The sequence below is a fragment of the Mytilus edulis genome, chromosome 8 (genome assembly GCF_963676685.1).
Source record: "Mytilus edulis chromosome 8, xbMytEdul2.2, whole genome shotgun sequence".
Classification (NCBI taxonomy): Eukaryota; Metazoa; Mollusca; class Bivalvia; order Mytilida; family Mytilidae; genus Mytilus; species Mytilus edulis.
The window spans coordinates 37,043,408-37,065,074 of record NC_092351.1 but is presented as its reverse complement, the minus strand read 5'-3'; the positions used below and the strand labels follow the sequence as shown (position 1 = coordinate 37,065,074).

Here is a 21,667-nt window from a genome sequence, read left to right as displayed (position 1 = left end):
TTGAACCAAAAAAATCATGTCTTAGATCTTTTTGTCTCGTAGCTAGTGTCCCTTAAATGAAATTGAATATTCCACGCATGGGACATAACGTACATTGTACTGCAAAATACATACAATTGTAAAAAGAGTGACAGAATGAAAATTAGATAAAACGTATTGTCAGTATGGTTCGAGTAATTCGATGTTGTTGCTTATTTATGCACATATATACATAAATAACTGACATAAGAGCTAAACCTTTGTTCATATATTTATTATGTCTAATTTGATAATGAAGAAAAAACAACTATTGACACACATTCAGACTTGTATGCATAAGAGAAGATTTAAGACTCGATTACTTTTAGTATCAAAAGTTTTGCTTTAATCTTTTGTGTGAATATTATCTAATGAGTAAAACTTCACATTTCCATCCAGGTAGGTAAATAAACAAAGTTGTCATCACGGCCAAAATGATGCAACTAACGTAATAATATTTCATGAAAATCACACTGGACAGTATTGTATTAACTGCAATGAAACTGTTAAAAATGCATCATTTAATGAAACATGATTTACTGCTTTTTTATTTAAAAATTCAGACGATGAAAAATATTCATCTTTTTTAAGTTAAATTAGAATGATCATATGACTTTAATATAAGTCTTAAATATAACTTTGAAAAATAGGTGCAAATTGGTTGACACACACAATAATATAGGCCTGTGTTGATAACTATTACAAACATGACAAAGTGATGAAAGAGCTAAATACGTCATTTTCTATTCATGTAAGCGCCATGTCACAAGACAAAGTGAGTTACAAAGTCTAAAGAGAAAAAATGCAATTGACATCTTGTGTATGCTTAATCTGCACATCGTAGAAGTCATTATTTTTTCTTATTCCACTTTTCTCCTGATAGTTATACAATGTCGTCTTCAGTGAAGGTTCGATAATCAGAGAAATTTGATGGCCTTATTTTTTTTTATTAAGTGGAAATAAAACAATAGAAACTTTGGTCATCCCTCTGAAGAGTTGTTTATTAAAACAGTTTCAGGACCTTCTCATGTATCCATTACGATAAACAAACCAAACACTTGTACATGTTTTAATGTAGACTTATGCAGATTAAGAATTAAAAATAACATTGTTGACAAAACTACAATAATTATATATAAATATGTATAAACTTGCCGTAATATTAGGTGTTGTAACTCATTAATGAAACCTTTCTCATCTAACACATAGTCCTTCGAACTGTCGGTAGAATGTCAATAGGACTACCGTACCATGTCATTTCCACGAAAAACTACATCTTTAAATACCAGATAACCGGATGTAAGTGTGCAGTGTTATTGTAATGGGATATTATATGTGTACGTATATTTATTGTTTAACATGCAATATTCCGCAAGTGGGGATTTATTATGTCAGCACTTTTTAATGCGAAACCCTTTGTACTATTTTGTCTTAAAAATGTCCGTCGATAAACCTAGAACATATTTCCGATTTATATTTCTATTTCAATATAACGTAAACTTTGTCTTGCTATTAGGGAAAAATTAAGATATAGTACTTTTTCTGTACTTTTCTATATAAAAATAATATCCCCATGAATAATAATATTAAAAGGAACGTTCTCTTCTTTTAATACAAATTTATGTGATTACGGAATCAGTTCTAAGCGTGTACATACTACATTAAACTAGAACAATAATTATATATACCTTGATAAATATATGATAAGATATTTCTTAATAAAGACAGAATTTTTAAAACATTTATTTGCCGTAAATTTGCTGTCATTGTTGTCATTAACATCAATCAATTGTTAATCTTTATGTTCATAAAAGTTACTCAGACTAACAATGTTGGTATTTTCAATCAGAATCACAACTCAGAAAATTACAGTGGTGATGTCTTGATATGCTTATCGCCCTTGATCATCTACATGAAAAAAGTAGAATAACGAAAATGCCGAAGTCCAAGGAAAATTCAAAACAGAAATTTTCTTATCTAAAATGACATAATCAAAAACTCAATCTCATATAAAACAAAAAATGGAAAACACTTGTCATACTCCTGACCTTGAAAGACATTTCCTTATGTAGAAATGATTGATTGAACCTGGTTTTATAGCTAGCTTATACATCAATTGCATAAACAAAGTTAAAATCAAGTAAACACTTTGGTAGGCCAAAATAAGTGATAAAGCAAGAAAAAGTTAAACTAATCATGATTATCTTCATTTAACAATTTCGAAAACACTTTTTAAACCACCAGTATGTTTAGTTACCTTGAAAACTGTTTGGTATAAGCTAAAAATTTGTGGATACCAATAAAAAGAGCATGATAGTGCCAAAGCTTACGCCAGATTTGACGTGTAGTATCACATTGAAAGGCTATGATCGAGGGACACATTCTTTGAAGTAATGTAAAGAGATTAAAAATGCTATTTAAATATGTTCCTTTACCGAATCTTTCAACGGTGGTGGTCCCGAACTTAATATATTGATGCCAATAATCTGTATTTTTTTACCCTGGGATAATGTAGTGTGAACTTGAAATAAACGCATGTTGAATTGTTCAATTTCTGCAGTTAAAAATATATATTTTTATCCATTGCGTCATTACTAACGTAATTCGGATGTCATAATGAAGCAGAATTTTCCATAACGCATTACAGTTTGCTGGGTGGTGCCACATACATAATCATGAAAAAGGTGGACAAATAAACAAATTTGTAGAAAATTAAACGAATATTGCAGACCAATATTTGTTAAGATGAAGCAGTTATACGTTTCATACTTTTCGTTTTTCGTTTTATACGTTTGAATTCCATGCATTACGTAATACATACCAATTTTGATCAACTGTCCGTTTATTTACAGTTCCTGACTCTTCTCCTATCATTTATAAGCCATAAACATTCCTATTTGAAATTCCGCATTTCTTAAATGAAGCACAATGACGTTAATGATGTTGGTGCAAGAACAAGAATATTTTTTTGTTATCTTAAACGTCGAAACGTTAACCAGACTGCCAATTTGGTCATTTCTATAACGTAATCGTAACAGTGAAGTCCAGGATTCGTAAAATATAGTTGTTGCAAAATTTCCTTCTGATATGTTGTGATAAACAATCGAGACATTTATGATTTCAGGCAGACGTAACAGATCAAGAACAAAAAACACCATTGACAAAATTTTTTTTAAATATAAAACATTTATAAACTTGCCTAACTATCAGGTGTTGTAACTCATAGCTATATTGGCAAAGTCTTACTTTTTTAACACAAAACCCACTTTTTAACCACAGGCTGTATGTAGAAAGTCTATACCACTCTGCTATTTCCACGAAAAACTATTTCTTTAGATATCTAGTAGACTAATACATAAGTATTGAAAACCGTTAGATTTGATGTAAAAATACTGTTTATTCATACAATTTACTAGAATGTTCTATTTACATATGACATAGTATTTTTAACGGGCAAGCCCCTTGAAGCATTTCCGTATGTAAACACCATTCAAAATGATTCCGAAATCAATATCGATTACACAATATCTTGTTTGCAATCTTTTTTAGGGGAAATTTAAGATAAGAGGAGTATCTATTCTGCACTTATTTTGCTTGATACCATAACCATAATTAGAAAGTAAAACTATTTTTATACTAGCAATTATCTGATAACAAATATATAAATTCATTGAATTTAAAAAAAATTTGAATATTTTTGTAATACAAGAAATGTCTTCATCACTACGTTTCCTTGATGCACTAAAAGTCCCTATATTTTACTGTGTTAAAAATACACGGCATGAAAATCCAAGCGATTTCAATCGGAATCTTAACTCATACTAGATAAAAAGCTTTTAATATTGTACGCCGATCGCAGCTTTTCGTGTGCATGAAACTCATCAGTGAAGCTTTAATTAAAATAAAGAAAAGCAAACCCAGATAAAGAGGGGTCAGCGAAAGTAAGTAGTTAAAGCAGATTTGAAAAAACAGGAGAATACGACAATAGTAAAAGAAACAAATCCCCAATTAAGATCGATTTTTTAAAAAGTATAAACGGGGTATAACTTACAATAATAGTGCAAATAGCTTTAGAATTTCCTGTAAAAGTCTCAGGTCGCTCACGGTGCATACAACGACAAAACCAGCAGTTGTAACAATTGTAAAAAAAAATCTAAACCTGCGGCGATTCAAGTTACATTAGAAACTTGTTGACATGAGAATAAACTTGTTTGTGTAAAAGTAATGCTAAAGGAAAATGAATCCGTAATATTATTCGCATGAGAGTGTAACATGACAACGTAAGAGACAAAGGGGCATATGTTAAGTGATTTAAGGAGAACCCTTTATCTTTCCATGTTCCCAATCTTTTGTCATTTGACTTGTTTGGCTTCATAAATATTTTGATATGAGCGTCACTAATGAGTCTACTGTAGACAAAACGCGCGTCGGGCGTACTAAATTATAATCCTGGTACCTTGATAAGTATTGACCTTATTTTTCTTCCCTATCCCACTTTTTTATGATTTATACATAAATGCGTCTGTTTTATATGGTCAGGTTTATCATGTATCCCAGACAGACGATGTTGGTAGATTCAAACAGAATGAACTACAGTGCATCCTTTCCAGGAGTCGTCATATCAAGCTGAATCAGGATTTTCTTATTGGTGCTTTACGATAAACAAACTTAGCATTTCATGTTCTTAAAGTACGTATTAGATCAAAAATAAAAAAACATTGGTAAAAAAAAATGATTATTAAATATGTAAATTTATAAATTGCCGTAAATACTATGTGTTTGAACTCACAATTTAGGCCTTTTCCATCTTTAAATGCACTTAATTCATTCGGGTGGTCTATATAATGTTATTATGACTACCATACCATTTCATTTCCCGGAAACTACTTCTTTAAATACATTCTACCAGGATGTAAAAGCACAGTGTAAAAAAAATGATTTATTATATGTGCATAAGTGTAATTTTTTCATTTTTACATCAATAGATGTGCTTTAGAAAAAAATGTCTTCAATTAGACCTGTGTGTCGTAGTTTAAAGTTTATTTTTTTTCACATTTACTGACGTTATGTATATATTGTGTAATATATAAGAGGGGCAAATAATACCAGAGGGACTTTCAAACTAATAAGTCGAAATCAACTGAAAACGCAATGGCTAAAAAATAAAGACTATCAGACAAACAATAGTTCACAACAGGAAGAAAACTTAAGACTAAGCAACACAAACCCCACTAAAAACTGGGGATGATATTAGGTGCTCCGGAAGGGTAAGCAGATTTTGCTCCACATGTTTAAAGTTTATTTGCATTTTTTATATATAAGTTTTTTTATTTACATTTGTTATATATAAGTTTGTTTATTCGCATTTTTCGGCATCTTTATTTGCAAAAAGGAGACACGTATTCATACTTAAAAGAGGGGCGAAAGATACCAACTGGACATTCAAACTCATAGATCGAAAATAAACTGACAATGCCATGGCTAAAAAAGCAAAAGACGAACAGACAACTAATCATTTGACTTAATTCCACGAATAACAGGATTGATGTCTATATTAAATCCATATCAATTATTGAAATATAATAAATTAAAATAAAATATGTTTACTCTTAATGTTTACCTTACTCTACATAATCAAGATGTCTTGTCATACTATTTTCGATTAAATCAAAATAGCAAACGTACATGTATGTTTTGGTTGCAACAAGTAGATAAAATCAAAACAAAGTCTGTTAAGATCAGATTAATTAATTGTAAGTCGTCAAAGTTTTTTTTCTCATCTCCACAATATATTCAAGTGTCGATTCGAGAAAAAACTATTTATGAAAGAACATGTAATGGTGGTCGGGTATTGCGATAGGATTGTGAATTATCTTGTATCGTGTAATGTTAGCAATCAAATTAAATTTTAACTTCAAATCTTTGAAACAATGTGATGTATTATCAACAAGCGAAATAAAATAACAAAATAGATATATGACTGCCAAATAGGTTAATCTTTGTGCACTACGATAAAATAAGTAATAAATCAAAAACTTCAGAACAAAAATCACAAAAGGCAATACATCACTATATGCACTTCATTAAGGAGAAAAAATACAAATAATACAGGAAAGTGAAAATGATGTTTTGCAAACATTTAAAGCTAAGGTTATTTTTTATTAAAGTCATTAGTTTAAAGAAATAATTGACGTTAGCACATATTCATACTGAAAATCAGTCCTTTATGCACAATTTTTAACATTTAATACGAATACATGCAATTGTTTTCGTGGTTTCTTGTTACCGATAATGACCTTAATGAACATACAACACAAACAGAATCATGGAGTACGTGAAACATAAGTGAGATGAAATAAACGCTTTAAAGAGATTTTCAAGTTTTTTCCCTTAAATATGCAATTAGCCATTCGTTTCTATTTGTTAGTTGAACTTTTAGCAGTTGATAATTTTTTTATTGATTACTTTCAGAATCAATTCAATCTGTTTAACTTTTAAAAAAGTCAATCTGATGGCTACATCAATTGGCATATTTGCACTTTTATCTTTTTCGCCCAAATTATCTTGATCAGAATCTTAAATGATCTATTTAACGATTCTCTCATACAAATATTAAGTTCCATTGCTAACTTTTTTTAACTATACAAGTTGTTCATTTTCTGCTGTTTGAATTCCCAAGTGCTTGTAAAGATCACCGGTTTTTTTATCATGTAACATTACATTTTCATCTTTAATGAGTTTAAAAACTAAAAGCTGAGTAAATATATATTGTTTGATCAAAACTATATAATAAAAGTGTGTGTAAGCTGCTTAAATGTTTATACATTGTATTTTATTACAATAATCATGGAAATAATCGAGATTACAAACAATAAACTTGTGTGAATGTGTCGAATATATTATGTTTTAATTAGAAGACGGCATTGTTTACAAAGCATAATAAGGACGTCTCTAGCCAATGTAGAATACAGAAACACACATCAATATGTACAATAAAATTTCTGTTTAAAATAAGTCCGAGTCCGATATCTGTACAGGAAACAAAAGATACTAAACAAAATGACAATGATGCATACAGTAACAAAAGACTATAAGTAGTTACTGACATGTCAGCTCAAGATCTCAATTTAACTGATTGAAGGGTTATGTCTTTATCATATGAAAATAAAGCACAATCCTTCACGTTAGGGGTTGAGAATTATACCATTATTAAATTTACGAGAAGAACATGGCTTATATCATGTTTACAACTGGTTTAAAAACAAATGTGTTTAATTCCAATACAAAGACCCTATGAGTGAATAAATATTAATACCAAAATATGTCATCCATAATAACCCGAATACAGTATCGTAACTATATCTATTCTGTTCAAAGGTTATACCTGAACTGATAAGATGTATGCATGTTGTTTTATATTTAGGAATGATGTACAGAGGATAAAATTTAGTAAATGTTTGACTAGTTTGTAATATCGAAATATTCTGGTGTAATGTTTGTTTCAGAAATAGAGATATTTCGTTCGTTCAAACCAAAGACGTTGTAACAAATATTACCGGAAGGAACAAGTTGAGATATAAAAATGCCATAAAACAGTGACAAGATGATGAAACATTTACAAATGGATAATTAACAAAAGGAAATAAAAAATCAATAAAATATATTTACAAAGTCACAAAACACAAATTCAGAGTAATTATTAACAGCTTGAATTATTATAAGCTTGTAAAACTTGCTTTAAAAACTTGGTTCTCCTGATTATTGATTGAAGCAATAAAATGATTTTTTTTATATATATCTTATTGCTTTTTTTTATCAAATGTTCAGAAAGAATAATGAATAATGTAAATAAATGAATCTAACAAAGAAGCAAACAATAAAGGATGTAGATGATAGAAAATTTGACAATGACATCCACAAATAATCTTTTGTAGTTGATAGTACATAACAATGCATGTATAGTATATACATAAGTTCCAAAAATGTCTGACAATGCTATTATAATGAAAACATATAACACGCGCTGTATCTAAATACTAAATATAAATATTAATAAAATGAAGGAATGTCTTGATCTATATATTGTCTTAAATCAGACGAAAGCTCCTGTTCACGTTTCCTGAAGCTATTCCTATAAAATAATAAATGTAATCTTTAAATTCGTGAAATGATCATCTTGTCCCATATTTGGCATTGATAAAACATCTCATTTCTTTTTAAAATCACAGTACGTAAAACATGAGACATTTTGAATTCATAATATGTCGTTTACTGAAAGTTACCTTACAATCAATATCCACTCACACTTGGAACAATTTTATTTAAGACTTGAGTAAACCATTAACAGTGAACTATTTATTAGAATTGATGAAATAATCATTTTGTCCTGTATGATTAATTCTATAAAGTTATGAAATGTGATCAACGTCTATAGATGTTCATCTTGTCACATTGTTGGCATGAATAATGCATCATAGTAATTGTCTAAAATCTAGTATTCAGGGACAATTTCGCATCAGTTTTTTGGTTATAATTGATGTTCATTAAAATTGTATGTCGTCAGTTGCATCGTCCAGGAAACCATTTGATAACTTTGGACTTATCATATCCAGCAGATGCGAATCACTTTTGTCCAAAAGCTCCACGATAGAACATTCAGGTAACAATTCTTTCAGTGTGGCGTCCAGTCCTTGTTCTTGGTCATACTAAATATAGAAATGTTAGCATTTAAGGAATCTTCAAAACATACTTCTTTATAATGTGTAAGTGTTCTAAAACTAAGACAATATTTTTTATTAGAGATTTCTACTTGGTTAAGGCTACCAGCTCTAACGTTTGTCAACGTGATAATTTCTTGTCCATTTAAAAGTTTCATTTCGTGCAATTTTTAATAGTCTAGTCGATTTGTGAAGATTTTTGGCATAAGTGCTCAGATTGTGGTAAAAGCATGAAATTTTGCAAAGTAGTAGTATATGTCATGGAAAATATTTTCAGCTATGGATCTAGTCTGAAAGTCGAGAAAGGCAGCCATTTTTTAAATGGCGGACGTCTGATTTTTATAAAATCATAAAATAATTCATGAAATTTATATCAGGGAAGATATTGACATGCATCTTGATAAAAACACTAATAGTATTTATACCAATTGTCTTGTTGAACAAAATTTATGAAAATGTTACCAATATAGAACGGCGGCCATCTTGAAAAATCTTAAAATTATCTTGACAAAATTGGTATAGCTCCAGAGTCAAAATTTGATGAAAAAAAATATGCAATATTATTTACATTGTTTTTATAATGAAATTTACAGCCAACAGTTAAAACTTAATGACCTTAAAAAACATGACGAAACGCGAGGACCGCCGAGTTTTCCTCTTGACAAGTTCAAATGAATTGTATATGGTATGACAATGTACATATATTGTTTTTATCATGAAAGTACACCAAACAGTTAAAACGTTAGTTGTTAACATCTTAATGACTGTCGCAAAAGGCAATATCAATATTACTGTTTGCTCAACCTGGAAAAGAGACAACAGGAGACTTTATTTTGACAAGCAGAAATAACGCAAACATTTATAAGTGTACCAGTCCTTTGTACATAGTAAGCTGATTTGAGGATAAATCATTTTATTTATATTATCTGAAACAATTTTCAGAAAACCTTGGTTGAAGACAAAATGAGTAGCATATACAAATAATAACATAAGCAAATCAACTGCCAAAATATTCTCAATTGCCGTTAAAAATATCACACGATAAATGAGTTCTTCATATTTTGTCAAACGATACAATAGCTGTATCTGTCTATCATATTTAAGCACATTGTACCCCATATCTACAACTTGATTTGGATCGGTAATCATGTTAACTTTTACTTTTTACATTTTATTCGTAACGGATGTGTTGCAGAAGGGTTCCCAGATAGTTCAGTCGTTTGATAACACATGGTATATTAATCGCAAATGACAAGGACTATCTTCGGAGGACATATTGAATGATGGCACTTTTTGAAAACATGAATTTGCAATATATCATTATTCGCGTTTTAATGATTCATTGGATATCACTAAACGGGTAGACAAGGCATGCACATGTTTACTTACATGTTTGCCCTAAGTATTTTTTTTACAACAAAAATTACGTATAACTGATATAGTTTATCAAAGACGTTTTCATCTTTATAGATTTCGAACAACACCTTGGCCAGATATTGAAATCACTAGAGCTGAATAACCTATAGCTTATTGGATATGATGTGTGAAACGGCAAGTCATGAGATGATTTGTAAAGCCAAGCAGTTACAAAAAGAACATGCATAGACATGTGAGCTGGTTATCGGTTCTTTGTTGCAAGCAAACAAATGTGTTGCGCTCAATTTAAAACAGTTGTATGAAGGCTATTGAACTGTAGGAACACTCTAGAATCACAAGGCAAAATGTCGCAAATTCTATTTAAACAAACTTCAAGATCTCAAAATATTCCATAGGTAAAAGCGAAAACAAACTTCTGAAGTTGAAGATAAGTTGTCGATGGAAAGAAAAAAGTACACTAATACTCACATAAAAGAGGTATTGGATCAACAAGAACAATGACTGCTGTACATTGTTTCTTTGATGATGTATCTGGCGATCTTCACAACGCATCGTTATTAATAATCAACAGAAATGGTGTATGACTGTGCACTTAAACTATAAGACAATGTTATCTTAGTCAAACTAAGTGCTGGAGATGTAATATTACAGGAGGCTTAAGTATCATGCCTTTTATGGTGTTTGATAAAACTGGAGAACATGGCAAATAGGAGGATTAAAAGACACCGTAAGAACGCCAGGGTTAGTTTCAATGAAATTGTGAACAATATCGGTTCCAGACTGTGAGCTGTCAATGTTCTATATATTTGACAAGCCCCCTTCCATGGATAGCAGATTCCTGACTTTCTTTCTGTACCTTTGAAATCTGTCTTATTACCTTGCTGTGTAATTTTAACAAACATTTAGCATGATATCTGGTGTAGTGATAGTAAATCTCCAGCACTCTTGCTTAGAAAACGGTGGATTGTAGTTTAAGTGCACTCACATACTCCTTTGTCGTTCATAATTGTTGATGCTTCGTGATGATCGGTAGATACTTTACCAAAAAAAAATAAACCAAAAGAAAAACATACTCATTGCAGTCATTGTTTTATTTGATTCATCGCAAATGTGTCTGTTTTTGGTGGTGTTTTTTTTACAGAATTAGTACCTTTTACCTTGTGATTATAGAGTGTTTCTGGCCTTTATTCAACTGTTTCAAGCTGAATGATGAGAGAGTGTGGCATTGTACATCATAACGTATCCTTGCAATTCTTTACTTACTATTTATTCACAGGGGTTTTCAGCTCCAGTAATTTCAATACCAAAATTGTTTTCCTTTTCGATATAGAGTATATTGTATATATCTTATTTTCTGAGCGAAAAAAACCTTAATGCCTTACTTCACCACTTGATGAATATCCTATAAAAAAAAATAGCAGCAGTCAAATAACTATGATTTGCGAAAGTAGCGGTAAATGCATAAACAAATGACTATAAAGACAAGTAGCAAACTAATACGAATAGCGAATAATGTTGAAAAATGATGTTTTCAAAATGGTCACCATTCAAGATGGCCACCAATACTTCAATATGTCCAGTCCTGAGATGATTTTCTTTTTTCATTACTGATGAATATAGTAAATGTTATCGAAGTTAGTAATGTCATTTATTTTTAATATTTTTTTTTAATAATTAGTCTGAATTTTTATGAGGCCATTTTAAAATGGCCGCCCAGAGCAGCCATTTTATTTTTCTGAATTAGGTCCATAGCTATAAATTTTTTCTTTGACCTTAACTAAAGGAGTAGGTCCGGTAAGGACCGATTTTGGCCTCAAATTTCAGGTTCATGTGACGAAAGATTTTGACCACTTTTTAAACACTATTTTATTTGAATTAATTAGTTTATGTGAAAGATTTTAACAGATTTAGTCATTAAAAACGATCCGATTCAAGCTCAAATATGAAAAATCTACCTAATATGCCAAAAAATGTCACTTTTCAGATGGTTTTTGGTAAAATGAAAGTGGCCATATCCGTGTTCATCCTCAATCTTTATATATGTTATGTATTATCATAAAATACAACTTACATTTCAATATTAAGGATGAACACGAATGCGGCCACTTTCGTTTTACACGAAAACCGTCTAAAATTTAACAAAAATGCTGGAATTATGAGGATTTTAGTAATTTAGCATGACTTAATGGTGCTAGTACCGTATATATGTGCATTGTATTGTCAAAAACAGCCCATATTTATGTAGCAGAAGCATTCCACTGTCCAATAAATAACTAAAGGTTTACATTTTAACAATTTTGTAAAACTGCTATATTTTTGGGCCAAAAAGGGGTCTTACTGAACCTACTCCTTTCTGAAAAACTTGATGCTTTTACCAAAATCTGAACAATTGTTATAAAGGCGTCGAAAAATCTCTAATGAGGTCTATAAGAATTCTAAGAATATGGGAAAGAGCTATAAAAGCCAAAAGAACAACATAACACAGTTATTCAAGGATTGTGGTAAGAATTTGATATTTTGTAAAATTATCAAATACGTAAATTGCTTAAAAAGTGTGTTTTAAAACTATTCAGTACAGAAAATACTAACTATTTGACTAATTTTGAATATTAAAAAACTCCTGCGTAAAGTTGGTTATTTCTTTTGAACCACATCGGAAGTCTACCCATGGAAAAGGACTGGGAACATTCAGTTTTGGAAAGACGTGGCTCAGACAGGATTGATTTATCAAATAGGATCATAAACAATAAATATTTTCATAAAAGGGTGTTAAAATGTAGTCTTTTTGAAAAGTTCATCTTTGATTTCTGTTTTGAGTAAGAACATTCAAAATGATTTGTTTAAAAATGAGAAGCTTGTGCTATGGTTTATACATTACTTGTATTCTTGTTCTTTTGACTTGAGACGTAGTTGTTGTATTCATAGTCCTCCTTTTCTGAAAATAATTTTTTGAAATAAAGGCAACAATAGTATACCGCTGTTCAAATGTCGAGAAAACAAATCCGGGTTACAAACTGAAACTGAGGGAAACACAATAAATATGAGAGGAAAACAACGAAACATAAGAAATACTAAATAAACTCATTATAGATACCAGGATTTTGTTGTTTGTATTTACCCAAGACGCGCGTCTCGTCTACAAAGACTCCCCAGTGACACTCGAATCCAAAAAAGTAAAAAAAAGGCCAAATAAAGTACAAAGTTAAAGTGCAACAAAAAAAACCAAACGTCAATGCAACACAAACAGAAAATAACTATAAGAAAACAATTGCCTCTTTCCGGACTTTTTTCAGGACATTTAAATAAGAAAATTGTGAGCCGAACCTGGCCTTGCGGCAAGCCAAACCCCCGGCAAATTCAACTATAACACAAACACACGATAGGACCACATTGCAAACAAATAAAAACAAATCAGTGTATAGAAACACAGAAATTAACAATACAATAGAACACCACGACATGCTAATAGCCATCCAATTCAAAAACCGTTCATTATTGAAAATTGATTGTTTTTATTTTATTTTGAAAACAAATGTTGTCTATTTCTTATAATTGTCATAATTTAAATAACAATTTATTATTCTTTGTTTGGTATTAGATAGGACACGAAATCCACACACTTGAAAATTGCTACAACTAAAAGATAGTCAAATATTTGATTTTTGTAACTTTTCCACTGCAAAACACATTGAGAAAGGAAATGGGGAATGAGTCAAAGTGACAACACCCCTACCACAGAGCAGACAACAGCCGAAGGCCACCAATGAGTCTTCAATGTAGCAAGAAACTCCCGCACCCGGAGGTGTCCTTCAGCTGGCCCCTTAAAAAATATGTATACCAGTTCCGTGATAATGGACGTCATACTAAACTCCAAATTATACACAAGAAACTAAAATTAAAAATCATACAAGACTAACAAAGGCCAGAGGGTCCTGACTTGGGACAGGAGCAAACTTGCGGCGGGGTTAAACATGTTTATGAGATCTCAATCCTCCCCTATACCTCTAGCTAATGTAGAAAAAGTAAACGCATAACAATACGCACATTAAAATTCAGTTCAAGAGAAGTCCGAGTCCGATATCAGAAGATGTAACCAAAGAAAATAAACAAAAAGACAATAATACATAAATAACAGCAGAGTACTAGCAGTTAACTGACATGCCAGCTCCAGACCTCAATTAAACTGATTGAAAGATTATGTCTTCATCATATGAATATCAGGCACATCCCTCACGTTAGGGGTTTAGTATATCATACTATCATAAAATATGTGTTTAGTTCCAATGCAAAGACCCTATAAGTGAATCAATATCAAAGCCAAAATATACAATCTTTAATGATCTGACAACAGTATCGTAACTATATCCCTTCGTAATAAGTCTGTTTAAAGGTTTTGTAAGTTTTTGAGGTGAATACTGACATTTTTGTGCTTTGTAAAGAATATTACCATAAAATATTGGATGTGAAATACTTGAACGTATAAGATGTCTGCATGTTGGATTATATTTACGAATTGTTTCCTTATACCGATGATAAAATTAAGTAAATGTTTTGACTAGTTTGTGATATCGAAAACCCTGGTATAATAGTTTTTCAGTAATACATATACTTACTTGTGACTTTGTATCTATAATACTTTCGGTAGATTGAACAAGAAGCCCAAGTTCTTTCAAATGTTTAGCAACCTTTGAATCTTTCAACAAACCCGCTTCATGTAATTTTCGCAATGCCTTTTTTATTCCAATTTCAGCTGTTTGCCTTGTCATCAATTTTGACAATGAATCATGGTCATCAGTTAGCCAAGCCTTAATCATATCTTTATATGGTTTCGGGAAAAAGATTGTATTGTTTTCACACAATGTTATGAGTTCTCTAACAAGTCTTTTATCTTCGTTCTCAGCACATCGTTTACCTCCATTGTATGGATTGTAAAATCTGCAATCTGATGGCCAACCGACTGGTGTTTCTTTCCAGATATGGTCACATTTTTGCTCCGGATCTTTTCCATAGAAGATTCTGCATAAAAAAGATGCCATCTTTCGGGTTGTGTCCGCTCTAAAAAGTTTTGGTGTGATACATTGCTGTGACGTAGCTGGTTGACAAGATATAATTATGTTTATTCCGGTATGTTCTTCCAATTGCAGAACTTCTTCATCTGATAAATGACTTTGAATTATTTTCATACTTTGTTCTATTGACCTGCAACATATTCTTGTTGTATACAATTTTAACAGTTGACTGTTGTCCTTACTTTTGTGAGATTTCCAAGTTTCTATCTCGGATTGAATGTCATGATCCAATTTACACGAGTGATCACAACATTGTTGAAGGGTTTGAAGGAACGCCTCAACATTTTGAACGTTACTGTTGCTGTTTCTTGGATCAAAATACATTTCTCCAGGAGGCCAGTTGTCTGGTTGCTGTTGCCAAATATTCTTCATCTTGCAGTAAGGTGACACACCTATTGTGGCCTTACGGACAACTGAGCAAACGTCATACAACCAGTTTCTGTATATTATTGAATTGGCGGGAGGCCCAGGATTTGCCTCAATATCTCCTGATTTCCAAAGAAGATACAGAATAGAATTCAAACAATGATACTTCATAGATAGTGTTTGTCTGCATTTGATGATCTTTTTAATATTCTCCGTTATAAAAAATAATATTGTCATCAAAAACGTGTGCCTGTGGGATACAAAAAAGCCACATCAAGTTAGAAAGTGTCCCATTACGAAGAAAGAATATAAAAAGAAAGAACACAACATATATATATTTTTGTATAATAAACTTTTTTCCAGTGATTCATAATGAATTGAATCATTATCCTATACGGTATATACTGTATATAAAAATTGTTGAGTAAGATTGCTTACAAAAAAAGGACACTGTGTATAAATAAAAATATAAGTTAGGCCTAATGTAAGGTCATGTAAGTTGTCTTTACTGGTGTTTTAAACGTTTATTAATAATGCCTTTATGCAAATCGCGCCTATGAAAGCAACAAAGAAATATACATTCAAAAAGGTTCATACGGAACATCATAATCAAGGAAATAAAAGAAATGACCTCTTTGTATTAAGGATATCTTCAAAATTCAAACATCGATGTCTTAAAATGATCATCTGTGATAAAGTAAGAGTGACGTGAGTGGTTCAAATTGCATTTGTATATCGGGTAAAAAATTACAATAGAATTCACCGTGTAGAACGCCACTTGCGGGGTGTCGGCTATGTTTGACATGGGGTGGCAATTTTGAAGCGACGAAAAAGTAAGAAAGTAAGTTCAAGCATCAAAATGTCTTATTTCTAGAACTTTCAGTACCATATAATGTATTGCACGGTAGGAACCGCAACATAATCTATTTCCTGAAAGCAGAAGCAGTCGTTTTCAGTGCTCAGTTTTCTCAAACACCTCGCCCTAGTTTTCCGTGTTGCAGATTTTGAGGCTTTATATGCAAATTTCGTTATAAAAAACTACTTTACACAGCTACCCTCCGTATCATTTATATAGAATTGTATTCCTCTCATTGACTTATACCAAAAACCAGTTTCTTAGTTAAAATTAATTGGTTTTAAAACTGCTATTCATCAAAATATAAAGTGTCGCCCGGGGTGTCAGATTTTGCGTCGCAAGGGGTAGAGGCTTGTCATAAAAAAAAGAATACATTTTCTTATAAATCGATCTCTATCTGATACTTTTTAATTCAAACACACCTACAAAAATAGGAACATAAATGTAACAGAAATTCAACCCAGAAAAACACAGGCTACATCAAATTCTTCAAATTTTATTCAATTCCGGTTCGTTTAGAGATATGTATATAGTCAGAGTAGACCTTCAAAGTAGATATGATATGATAGATGTGTAACAGAAAACGGATAGTTCTTGCTGGGCGATAACGAACGAAATAACTGTCTTGAATCATTTTTTCTTGTAAACCTGTTCCGTTGTATATTGTGTATATAAGTCGTTGTTTTCTCATTGACAATTGTAGTATCATCGTCTTCAGTATTACTTGAAGTTGTGTTGTCATTCGCTGAAAAAGATGCCGTTGAGTGTTTCATTGGAGAGAGTGTTCTAATTCTTTTAGGAGTAATGGATTTTTGCGGCGTGCACGAGTGCTTTTTAGATGAACCTGCTGATGAACTATGATGCATTTTGGCTGGTGGAGGCTTCGGGCATATCTTATATTGAGGACTATTTTGTGATGTTTTGGTTTATTGAGCCATAGCCTTGACTTTTTTTTACCATGATAGTGACTGAAAAGGAAAAGAAATGGTTTACCAGCTTGAAAACTAAATATTTTAAGCCATTTTTTTTTTACTATGAATGAAATCAAAAGCACATGTTTTATAAGACCAAAAACAGGCAAAATGAAAAACCCTTATTTTTTCATGGTAAAGTAGATGTGAATGAAATCAAAAGCATATATTTTATTAGACCCAAAACCGGCAAAATGAAAAATCCTTGTTTTGTCATGGTAAAGTAAATGTGTTTGAAATAAAATATATCATATTAAGACTAATTTACAAGCAAATATGTATTTTTTATGACAAGCCTCTACCCCTTGCGACGCAAAATCTGACACCCCGAGCGACACTTTATATTTTGATGAATAACAGTTTTAAAACCAATTAATTTTAACTATGAAACTGGTATTTGGTATAAGTCAATGAGAGGAATACAATTCTATATAAATGATACGGGTGATGGCTGTGTAAAGTAGTTTGTTATACCGAAATTTGCATATAAAGCCTCAAAATCTGCAACACGGAAAACTAGGGCGAGGTGTTTGAGAAAACTGAGCACTGAAAACGACTGCTTTTGCTTTCAGGAAATAGATTATGTTGCGGTTCCTTCCGTGCAATACATTATATGGTACTGAGAGTTCTAGAAATAAGAAATTTTGATGCTTGAACTTACCTTCTTACTTTTTCGTCGCTTCAAAATTGCCACCCCATGTCAAACATAGCCGACACCCCGCATGTGGCGTTCTACACGGTGGAATTAGACTTTTAAATATAAATATATACATGATTAAAAAAAGTCTATCAAATATTGTGTCGAAAGGTAATGCTTTTAGATAGATACCAGCAGATGGATTTTTCAGCTGTAAGAGCAACATAGTAGTTCCCGGTCGAAATGGTTTTTGGTTATACTTTTAAGATAGCCTTTGGTCGTATAGCTCCTAAATTATTTATATATCTAGACTTTAGTTAAAAATTTTGATTTTGCTTTACTAATAAGATAATTACTGAAAACGCAACGAGTTAATACAATGTTATGTCTATACTTATGAATATATATATTTTTAAACGTCTTTTAAAGCAAAAAACCTAAGATAGCAATGGAAATTTTTAATTTTAACGTACTCTTAGTTTGTATTTCATTGTTTCCTTGAAAAATTCAAAAGATTCACTTTTCACTAGGGTATTTAAGTAAATCTCGCTAGTACCAATATCAATAAAATAAATCGGTTCGTAAACGGTTCTGACGAATGCTTGAAAGAAATTACTAGAATATGAAAATATATAGTCCACTCATTACCTAACATATTGAGAGTAACTAGGAGTAAAAAATAATTAGAAAAGATCTGCATCATATCTGCGTCAAACAAGTCATATGTGTTGTGTTTTAGTAGGCCACCGGGTATATATTCGTTTGTAAGTAATATTCAACAACTCATACATCTTTATTTATTCTAACCTCATACATTCTTCAGTCCGCTTTTCTTCATCTGAAATAGAACACAATCAAATTTTATACGTAGAGTTAATATGTTTAAAATAATTTTATCAGTGATCTCAAGATAAAGCAACAGGTGCCTCCTAAAATACCAGGATTTGGATCAAAAGTTTATAAAATTCAACAAATAATGTCCATTAGTGATCGTTGTATGCCATGGCAGATGGATGAAATTCTGTACATGATCAAATTGATAAATCGTCTGATATAGTAAAACAAAAACAACTACATAAACTTGGTGTCCACACAAGCCCTGTTCAATAGAAAGTGATTCCTACTGTACTAATAAAAATCCTGTGATATATAAGGGCACAGAAAATTACACAAAAAAAGTATAAGTAAATATCAAATAATTGATGCAATTGAACAAAAACGAAAAGACAGAGATCAAATAAATTATTTTGCATGCGACTTAACATTTGTTGATAGTTCATTGGTAATTCCTGCATTTAATTTCCGTCTGTTTGTATGCTTTTTTCAGCAGTTCAATATTTTAGAGAATTGAAAGCCTTTGTTAGTGTTTACGATAATTTTATATAACATTTTAAAAACTCTCCCATGATAAAGAATTGTTCTCCTTATTGCCAAACATTTCAATTAATAACTTTTTTCTTTCAAAATCTCTTAGATATGTATTTTTTCAATCATTTATTACAAAAAAGTTGAAATAACATTCTTTTTGTTGTAAATAAAAGGGCAAAATCCCAAATTGACAAAATTGACAGCATGGTCAATTTGACACGAAAAAGCAACAACATTTCATAAACCTTTCTATTATTCAAGTTAAATGGAATCAGATTGGTCCACTCATCTATATTAAAACTATGCACCATGATTTTTTTTCATGATAATAGCTTCATTATAAAAGATGAAAGAATCATTTAAAATAGGTTACTTTCAAATGACCTTAGCTATAAAAGCAGTGACCACCATATGACTGTTTTTTACAGCAATTATTCTTTTATTGTTATATAAACCACCAGAAATGGTCAAGAAAAAGAAGTTTAATTATATAATGTTTTGGCATCTTAGAGGTGTACATCCATAAGCAACGGGATAAATATTTAACCTAGTGAATAATAAAATTGAGAATGGAAATGGGGAATGTGCCAAAGAGACAACAACCCGACCATAGAGCAGACAACAGCAGAAGGTCACCAACAGGTCTTCAATGCGACGAGAAATTTTCGCACCCGGAGGCGTCCTTCAGCTGGCCCCTAAGCAAATATATACTAGTTCAGTGATAATGAACACCATACTAAACTCCAAATTGTAAACAAGAAACTAAAAGACTAACAAAGGCCAGAGGCTCCTGACTTGGGACAGGCGCAAAAATGCGCCGGGGTTAAACATGTTTGTGAGATCTCAACCCTCCCATATACTTCTAGCCAATACAGAAAAGTAAACGCATAATGTATAGGGATATATACGATACGTCAAATATGGCTATAGTTTAATCAACAGCACAAGAGGTAAGCTAGGATTAATGTATTTACCTTTCATATTTTCGTTTATCATTTCTTCAAACTTTAGCATTGATTCGGCTGTCATAGAAATACAAAAAACAACAACACTTTAGTACATGAGTAATGCAGGTTGATAATTGATGAGGTTATCGAATAAACGTTGAAAGTTTTGAATTCACTATTTGGATCATTTAAATTCTGTATTGGTTGAAATATATTTCCCCAATCTAAAATTTCACAAAAGTAACCTTACCCTCAACTAAAATGAACCAACTAAATTTAATTGAAAGAATGACTAAAATCATTATCTATTGTCAATATCAAAATCACAAATTATGAGATGGTTCAATGCCTTTGGGAATAAATTCAGCTATGTATACATTTTGACCGGTCCCTGCCTAAAATGTTTTTTTAGCATTTATGCAAACTTCAAAGGAAGTGACACACCCTTCCATTCGAAGTAACACAGTATATTCCGAAGAAGCACAGCATCACTCTATTGCAGTAGGCAGTACATAATTGCTCCCTAACGAGTTAGACGGATGGTGCTGATGAGACATCTGAATTCTTGCGGTAATAAATGAAATACTTTATAGATCAAGACAATAATTTCATTAATGTCCAGTAGCAGAAATACTTACCTGCTCATCGATACATTGAAGGCGTGAGATTGTTAAACAAAAGACTTGATTCACGATATAAAATAGCGTCCGTATTTCCAATCAGATGGAAGAGAGCCACGTGTATCTCTTTTAAATGGGGAACAACCAGTAAGAATTTGACATGCAGACACGAGCTTCTTTACACGAATAAATCTTGCCTTAATTATATATAAATTACATTCATTTTGGAAAAATGAACTATTTGTATAATAGTTTTACAATTTTAACAGAATCTCACGACTTAATAAAATTCTGTTTTTGTGTATTTCTTTCCGGAAACATGAACAGTGCACTAACCTTTTATTTGTCAATAGAATATATCAATAATTGACATGGATTAAGCCCTTGCACGATATCAAAGTAAGAGTTAAATATTTACCTTGAATTCTTTTTACTTTTTCTTTCCTTTCTTGGTTTAGGTTGGTTTATTTTGTTTCTTGTTACAACATTATTGTCAAAATCAATATATATATAAAACTGATATCTATATAATGATTGTATTCATACATTAGAAAGGTTAAGTCATTTTACAACTAATGCAATTGCAAACAAGCAAAGTAAGTGGTAAAACTATATTTACATGCTAAAAAAAACTCAAAAATACTTCATCAAAGAGTATAGGAAAGTTTACCGTGAACTTGTGCAATTAATATTGGAAATAATAATAATCTGATATATTGCA

General features: G+C 31.3%; 1 protein-coding gene across 1 annotated transcript; it reads right to left on the bottom strand.

Annotated features, from left to right (window-relative positions):
• Positions 1-8,205: 8,205 nt before the first annotated feature.
• Positions 8,206-21,453, bottom strand: LOC139486790 (uncharacterized). Its single transcript, XM_071271754.1, has 6 exons — positions 21,365-21,453; positions 20,354-20,401; positions 18,819-18,849; positions 14,726-15,797; positions 12,991-13,047; positions 8,206-8,723 (listed from the first exon to the last, which is right to left on the bottom strand). The coding sequence occupies exons 2-6, from the start codon at positions 20,391-20,393 to the stop codon at positions 8,562-8,564; spliced, it is 1,362 nt and encodes a 453-aa protein (XP_071127855.1). The 5' UTR covers positions 20,394-20,401; positions 21,365-21,453; the 3' UTR covers positions 8,206-8,561.
• Between the last annotated feature and the right edge of the window lie 214 nt (positions 21,454-21,667).

Coding starts and splice junctions, on each gene's coding strand:
- LOC139486790 (XM_071271754.1), bottom strand. CDS start 20,393: ATGCTAAAGTTTGAAGAAATGATAAACGAAAATATGAAAG. Junction 13,048..14,725: donor TTATAGATACAAAGTCACAA/GTAAGTATATGT, acceptor AATTATTTTCAG/AAAAGGAGGACTATGAATAC. Junction 8,724..12,990: donor TCAAAAGAACAAGAATACAA/GTAATGTATAAA, acceptor TTCTATATTTAG/TATGACCAAGAACAAGGACT.